Source organism: Manacus vitellinus, unplaced genomic scaffold, assembly GCF_001715985.3.
Source record: "Manacus vitellinus isolate BGI_N305 unplaced genomic scaffold, ASM171598v3 scaffold_16_pilon, whole genome shotgun sequence".
Lineage (NCBI taxonomy): Eukaryota > Metazoa > Chordata > Aves > Passeriformes > Pipridae > Manacus > Manacus vitellinus.
Window position 1 is genome coordinate 14,379,226 of NW_021939189.1, and position 8,539 is coordinate 14,387,764.

The window sequence follows — 8,539 nt, forward strand, 5'->3', positions numbered from 1 at the left end:
TTCAGAAAAAAAAATGAAATCAGAAGAGAGTTAGGTGGAAATATTTATTGGGTGCTGTAAGAAACACAGAGGTATTAGATTGATTTAGCCCATTACTACTACTGAGTTATTGCAGAAATACACAACAATCTAAAAGCCTGACTTCCTGCCTGGGAGTGAAGGAGTGAATGAAAGAAAGTTCCCTTCATGTTCCCACATTTCAGGGCACGCTCTCAAATCCCCGTGCATGGCTGTGCACACACACACACGCTCTTGGCTGGCCAAAGGCACAGCTAATTAGTCTCACAGCAAATCCACAGCTTACACACATCCAGTGCAAGAAGCACTCTGGGGTATCTAAGTAAGAGTAATCTGTCATCACAAAATTTAGGTTATTTTTGTTTGGTTTGGTTTTCCAGTTATTTACGAGTAGGAATCCCCAGAAGTACTGTCGGCCACTAGAGAGCTCTGGTTAATAGAGATTTTATTTTAGCTACTTCACCATGCACAAATAACTTGCATTTATTATGATTTCTATCTACACCAATCCTGTGCCTACTTGGAGAGAGCACTAGCAAAGCTTTTCTCATACAAAAATAGCCAGGTATGGCATAGATGAAACAGGCATACAGTCACACCTTAAGCCAGAGCCAAGGCTGGGATGTAAGACAGATCTGGTGAGCCTCTGGCAGGAGGTCAGGTCACTAGCCCAGTTACCTCCAAACTTCTCCTCCCCAGCAGCACCATTAGACGGCACTGTTTTTAAAAACAGGGGCACACAGAGTGACATCCCACACTTCAGATTCTCCCCTCTCATATCTTTGTAATTACAAGTAGTTGTTGACTGTGGTATTAACCACGGTATCATGTGCTATAATCTGTAACACATTATGAAGTTGGTTATTACGTTACTGAAAAGGTTTGGAAGTTTGGAAGTACTGTGATCTAGTCACAGAATACCTGTGAACTCCCCTCCCCTCCAAAGCTAAGATCTTACACATTTACATCAAGGAAGCTACAAGAAAACTCTACATCTGTACCAGTATGGGCTCCTCCCTACTGTAGCTTTAGGAGTTGTACACAGATTTGCAATCCCACTGTGAAGACCTTGCTAAGAAATTTTAAAATGTGAATAAACAAAATGAGATACAAGATCTCTGGTCATTGCCAGAATAAACTGGGCTTTATAAATTGAGGAAAAAGTCTTCTTGCCTGCCTTCGGTTAAAAGGCTACAGTTATAACCAAAGGAATGATAATTTCAAGGGAATGTTCTTATCTTTTTAGAGCACATATCCTGGTGGGACCTAGGAAGAATTTGAGCCCTGTTAGGTAGCTGGAAGAACCATGGGAGAGCCCTGAATGATTGTAGTTAGGATCCTGAACTGCCTGATGCTCTGCTGGAGTTACATGTACATGAGCAACTTAAGCAGTGCAGCAACAGTTGACAGCTAAACCTTGGATGTCTCCATTTAACTGGAATTCACAACCTTGAGACAGGTGCTTAAGTAAAGGTATGCCCAGGATCTGGGACCTAAGCATGAAACCTCCACAGTGACAGGAGGGAAGTGCTGCACAAACTGAGCAGTAGAAAATACTTGAGGAGACATTCCACATTTGAGGAAGCATCTCACAAGATGAGTCACTCTCTGCCCAAGTCAATGAGTGTTCAAATGTTGTCTACAGAGCAGGCAGGGACCACTAAGAAAGCTTCACTTGGGAACAGATCAGGTACCCAGGAGCAAGACTTTCTACACTGTTCTCAAGCAAGTGCTCTAAACGTCGAGACAATTAGTTCATCCCCTCTACCCTTCTTTGTGCTTGCAGGTCCAGTAAATTCTGGTTTTATCATGTATTCAGGCAGTGAACTGCAAGTAGAGGGGAGCTCTTCTGTTGGACCATGGAGTTGTCCAGAGAATAAGAAGGCAGTTAAGCAGAGGTTTTCTAAATGTTGCTGTTATTACATTCTGCACAAAGACACCTGAAAGAGCAGCTTCCCCAAAAATTAAGCCAGAGGACACAAGCTGCATTGTGGTTTCCCTAGCCCATAACAATGGGTTTGTTTTGGCTAAAAGCTCCCACTAGAAGCTGTTCTGTTCCACTGCAGCTGGAAAGGCGGTGTCAGTGCAGCACCCTCGAGAGCACCATTTTGTACACAATAAATGCAGTCAGCACTGGGCCTCCTCTTGCAAACTGCTGCTCAGCCTCTTGGGAGGAGGTGTCACAGATGTTGACTGTCCCCATCACAGGGGACAACAGCTGACTTTAGAGACCTCGGTGTTGCTAATGACTAGTCCTAAAACCATGGCGACAACCAGTCTTTCTTAAGCACATGTTTAATATTCTGATAAGCTTAAGAAAAGTTTTGGGGAGCAAAGTTTTGTCTGTAGTGAGAAAACAGCCAGATTTTTAAGTACAATTACCAGGCTCTATTTTCACAAGCAAAACAGAGCATGAAACAGCAACGACGGAGAGAGAAACAGCTGCACAGAGCAGTATTTCGTGTCACCATTTGAAGGTATCACTGGGATACTCCACCCCGGTTAGTTTTGGGTTCTCCTGCCCGTGGCTGCGGCGGGGTCTGGCCGCGAGGAGCGGCGGCGGTGCGGGCTCGGCGCGGTAACGCTGACACCTCGTGGTCGCCAGAACCCAGGACGAGTCTCCCGGGCTAAACCGAACTGCTCTTTGGAAAAGGTGCAGTCAGGAGGCGCATCTCGTCTGCACAGGGGCTCGGGGGGCAAAGCGGCCTCCGAAATGCTGAGCGCTCTTCCTGGAGTGCAGCCCTGCAGCCCGGATTATCCCGGTGTTCCCTGTCCTGCAGCAGCTGGCCAGCGAGAAGAGTATCTGCAAGTCTAAAATGGGCCAAAGTCCCCAGTTCATGTAGGTTATACACTGTATTTCCTGGAAATTTTCACGGTTAGGCAAAGTGCCGCTGGACAGGTCCGTGTGCTGCCTCCTCCTCTCACAGACCGCGCCTCCCACCCCACCCAGCACCAAGAACACCCGATGATAACAGAGGCAGAGCTGGGTGTTTTCCTACCACTGGGGTAAAGCCAGGGTATAAGGGCACTAAGGGTCCTTCAGTGAAGCTATTTGGGCTTGTCACAGAGAGTTCTTGCTCCTGTGCTGACAGGACTGTCATAGAAACTCCTAACTTGGCTGTGCCCCGATCTTGTTTCAGTTTTGGCAGCACCTTCTATAAAGGTTTTACACCCAGAACCTTAACAGAGGGTGTCTAAAGCACAGCTGACAGCAGCTGCTGTGAATACAGGCCATGATTTGGAGAAGGTCATGTAGGAGCTGATGAGGCACATGCCAGTTCGTGGAACAAGCCAAGAGAGACACCTGCCAAGAAACACCTTTTTTCCATGCCCATGTACACACACTTCACAGAGAATAATACAAGCAAGTACTTGATGTAGATTTTGATGTGCTGATTAAGTCAATAAAACCTTAGTCCATGCTTGTTCCAGAAATTCAAGGGCGTAAGAGAAATTTGTGATGCAACAACAAACAGATTTATAAAGTCAATAGAACAATATCAGGAGTTATTTTATATCCTCAGGGCAAAATATAAATAATTCCAAAGGTAAAACAGACACATCCAAGGCATTTCTGAACAAGGAATAACAGTATCATCAATAGGGCACTGATACTTGAACAGCTCTATTCTTGCATTGTGACTTAACCAGAAGTTCACTTCTGCTAAAAACTATACAACTGAGCGGTGAATAATTATCCTTACAGCTTAAAAATTCCCCTGCACCTTCCTGTAAAGTTCTTCTCACAGATTAATTTGTCCCTTTGTATTTCTGGGAGGAAAAAAATCTCCATTTTCAATATGCATGAAATTGAGGTAGCTGGATTTTCACTGGAGACTCACATATTCAATTAATACAGCATGTTATCCCATCAAAGCACCTTAATGCATCAAAACAGTTTAGAGAGTCTGCTCTGAACCCAGTACTCAGTTATTTACTGTCTGAATGTGCACCTCCAGGAAAGGGAGAGCAATTCTATGAGCCTTATTTTCAAGCATAAGAAGTTGTTATTTATAGTTTGATACAGGTGGACTACTTACTTTAAAAAATGTTCATAAATCTACATATTTAAAATTAAATCATAGTAATTATGCAAAGTGATTGTAAACATTTCAGTGGAGCCAACTTGCCAGATTCTCTTAGTGAATACAGCAATTCTAAGCAAGATTTTTAGGCATATAGAACTTCTGAATGTCTATTTGCCTCTTACTGAAAGATGTCACATTTTAAACACAGAGATAATATACTACATCATGAAATTTGAATCTGGACCGCTCCAGTCAAAGATAATCCACTTTATAGTCTCTGTGTTTTATTACAGTCCCTAAGGGAAATATAATCAAAATCAAGTATGATCTCCTACACATATCAAGAGGAACACCATATATACTATTACCGGTGTGAACCTGCAACTTTCCATGTGCATGAGATAACCCATTTTTGTAACATACATTTGCCTTGATTACTCCTGACAACCAATTTACAAGCATCTGGTGACAGCACTAGTCAAGACTGCTGGGCAATAAATATGTCCCTGTTCATTTCATTGTAAGTCAATGAAGCCCACTTTCCACAACAGAGAAATTATCCTCTGTCCCCAAACAGACATGCAGTAAAAAGGCCTTATTTTCTAAGGTGCAACCAAATCAATGTGCCTGGTGCTTGTTACTTAGCATTCCAGTCACAGCCTGGGCAGGGCAAACAGGGGTGTCATCCATTTACAGAAATGTGAGACAAAATAGAAAGGTCTATGCTGCAGTGAATGTCACACCACTGTATCTGTTCACTGACAAATATACAGTAAGGTGTTCACTTGAGTAGCAAATAATAGTTATTCATGTTCTTTTTTGTCTTACAGGGCTGGTAATAATTGGTGGTGGGTCCCTATAGTTGCACCTCTGCTGGGAGCTGTAATTGGAGCAATGACCTACATTATTTTTATTGAAATGCATCACTCAGATCCTCAGTCAGGAGGAGAAAACGAAGTGCGTGACAAATATGAACTGACTAATATGGAGTAAGAACTGAAGAATGTTCTCTGTCATTTTGTTGTGCAGTTTTTGTGCAAATGGTTGGACCATTTTATAAAACCTGTATGCCTCCATTAGAAATTTACCTTTCAAAGCACAAATTCTACACAGAACTCAAAACTGAACTCTTTCCCTGAAACATTGGGCTGATCACATTCAAAACTGGGAACCTGGGTATGAGAAGGGTAAATTGTTGTTCTTCTCATATGGCTTTCAGATCAAATTATCTCCTAGATGCAATTGTAGTGAAATGATGCACTGACCTGTTAATTCAACACATATGATCCTAATCATGTTACCTAATTAACTGAAAATAGATGAGATATTGATACAAAACTGCATGCATTGCTAGTTAATTGATTCAGTGCTGAATTAATGTGCAAGGGCATTGCTCACTTCTTAAGAATGGCTTGCCTGAACATTAAAAACAATACCCAAATTGCCTAAATGTCAATTGAAACAGGTTTGGATAACTTAGTAAATTTTTATGGACCCATCATTGAACAGCAAGGAATCAGCTCAGCAGTGATGAAGTTCAGTAACTCAGAATACGATCACAAAATCTGTGTGTTACAAGATGAACACCAAAGAGACAAAGATGTAACTTCTTCATAGCAGTAATGTTCAGTTATTTTTAGACTATTTACTTGACCTTTATGCTACCCAATATTAAAAGCCTAGCATAGAATATTAATCTGAACCTCTTCCGCTGTGCTTTCTGGATAAAATTCATTCCTGTGGAGATGGCCCAGCAAGAGAGGCTTACTCTGGGCAGAGGTCAGCACAAGGCCCACATCTGTATAAGCTTTAAAGAGTCCTGCTGCTGATGATTTACATGAGGGGATTTGGTCTGCATTGTGGGAGTAATTTTTAATTTGGTAGAAGTAATTAAAAATAGAAACTTGTCTCAGACCCAGTCCTAGATCTGAATTCCCCAGAGAGGGCCAGATCCACATTAGAGTTCTGAAGTGTAGGTTCTCTCTTGCTAAGTAGAAGTGGTTGGACATACACCACTTCCTAAATATCCAGCCTTGAAAATGAAATTATTTCTGCTTAATCCTTTGAATTGAATGTATTCAATTAAATCAAAGTTCATTTCTAATATGTATACATCTATACCTGGTTGGTGGTGGTGATCATGAATAAACAGACATCCTATTCAGCAATGCTCCTGAGCTATTTTCATGGCAAAACTTCAGGGTACTAGCTCAATGCACTCATTTCCAGGGTGCTCTTGCCTTTGGATTTCTACAACCTTGCTCCCTAAAATTCCACACAGCATTCCTGATTTCACTTCTGAAGCGAGGAACCCTTTGTGTTGCCACAAATAGCCTGTGCCCTTTGGTGAGGTATCCACTGAAGAGGTCTAGAAATACTGTGGTCAGAACCTGCCTCAGCATTTGGGCAGATCAGGCCTGTGTCACTGCATGTCTCTGCCCAGCTCCCTGGGACACCACATCAAATGCACGGCAACAAAGGGACAGAAACAGCAGCTCAAGCAAAGCTTTGCTTGATGCAGCTTGGAGTCAGATATTGCAGTACACTTGAGGGAGTATAATTCTAATTTTAATCATGTTTTTAAGAAAACTTACATAACAGCAATGAACTCACGTTGCTCAGAGACATATCAAGCCAGTGCAAAATGCTCCTTCGATTCAGAGTTGCTCTGCTGTGGGTTAAACTCCGCTGTAGCTGTACCATCCACGTCTGATTGTATCATTGTATCGCTGGCTCAGGAGTCTCAGCAACAAGACAGGGTTTACAGAAACAGTCCTCAATCTGAGCAGAGAAGAATCAAGAGTACAATGTGAAAATTAGACCTAATTGTAGACGTTTTCTTGGCAGCACAGACAAACTACATCATCTGTCCTGCATTTTGATAAATTGCACTACATAAAACAAGATGGGGTGTAAAAGCAATAGCAGATTGATCCCTCTTTTGCCCTCCCACCTGCAGTGAGAGCTGTCTCTCACCCCTTGGTGATACCTGAGACAGGACACTCCAAGGTGGTTGCCAATCATTTAAGTTTGGAGAGCTCTTCTGGAGGCAGAAACAGTCTGAAGGCTGCTCCCAGGTCAGAAAGGTGCTTACTCTTCCTCTGATGCCAACATCTAGCATGAAATAGCTGTACAGAAAATAAAAATAGGCAGCTTATTAACCAGAAATAACCGACTTTTTTCCAGAATGGTGGGAAGAGTTTATGACTTGTTGTGTCAGAATTTTGCACAGTCGGTGGGCTCCATATCCCTCATGATATTTCTTCCTTTAATACATCATGGAAAACATGGGTAAAAGCAGAATACAGGTCAGGAATGTGAAAAGGATGGTTTATTTATACAACCTACTGAGTGACTAGCCCACACTTGCTGTGTGCCTATGCATTGGCCAAGATACATAAAGTAGTACATTTTCTCAAAATTCTTTTGATCACAACAGGTACTGCCTGTAAATCAACAGGAAATCTTGTTTCTCCTGCTTATGCCATTCCTATGCACAGAATTTCTGTATAAGTGATACTTACTTGTCTGAAGTTATTAACGTGGCACTCATAAGCAGTGACACACTAGTGTGATAGCATAACAACATCTTAAATGTGCTCTTAACAGGTTTTTGTTGAATCTATGTTTGCTTAAAGAATTTATTTTTAAACTTCAATTAATACTTCAATATTTTTGTAAATTCTTTGAGAACACCTTGTACTAATTCCACAATTCATACTGGCTTCACAAAAGCCAGAATTTCATTTAGGAACAAGGCATTGTAGATGTGTCTCAGATGGGACATAATTTAAATTTCTAAGTATAAGAATGAATTCCTGCTTTTGGAACACCTGTCCCCTCCCTTAGTCTTAACTACAGAACCATGTCCAGTATTACCATAATGTAATGGGAACAATAATAATCACCTCATTCCACAAACTAACTTAGAAATTATCTGTTTTATAAAAAGAACAAAAAAAGTATTTTGACTTTGCATGAATGATGCAATTTTCTAATATCAACTGATATTCAGTGGTCACACATGTTAAATAAATATAGTACAGTTGGCAACAAGAAAAAGCTTTTCCAGCTGAAAGACATGTTGGTTAATGAATTCATAGTAATCAGCCTCAATGGTTTCATTGTTGAAAGAAATTAATTTCAGAGCGTTGCTGAACTTTCGTTCTGGATTTGTTCTTTCTGGGGGTGATGTGTTTATTCCTTGGAGCTAAACTTAGTACTGCAGTAATTTGGAGAGTGATCCTGCAAATAGTACTGGGGTAAAAGTTGGCTACTGCTTGTTGTTTCACAGAAGCCAGTGGAACTATTCACAACAGGTGGCAATACAGGCAAAGATAAGTGATCAGAGAATTGAGCTCAGAGTATAGTGGAAACTGTACTTTCTTGGAGCTTTGTCTGTGGATCTGGATGAATGTATTGTGGTTCAAAATAAATACAGTCAATCCCTAATAAATGCATTCCAGTGCTATTTTTATTTTTATTAAAAAAAA

At 41.2% G+C, this 8,539-nt stretch overlaps 1 protein-coding gene across 3 annotated transcripts in view; it reads left to right on the forward strand.

Annotated features, from left to right (window-relative positions):
• AQP9 (aquaporin 9) overlaps positions 1 to 6,210 on the forward strand; it is a 26,110-nt gene extending 19,900 nt beyond the window's left edge. For all 3 annotated transcript variants that reach the window (XM_018069819.1, XM_008927161.3, XM_018069820.1), the window contains one exon: positions 4,877 to 6,210. In XM_018069819.1, coding sequence (XP_017925308.1) covers positions 4,877 to 5,039 — 163 coding nt within the window. In that variant the 3' untranslated portion in view covers positions 5,040 to 6,210. The remainder of the gene's footprint in view (positions 1 to 4,876) is intronic.
• The last annotated feature ends 2,329 nt before the right edge of the window (positions 6,211 to 8,539 follow it).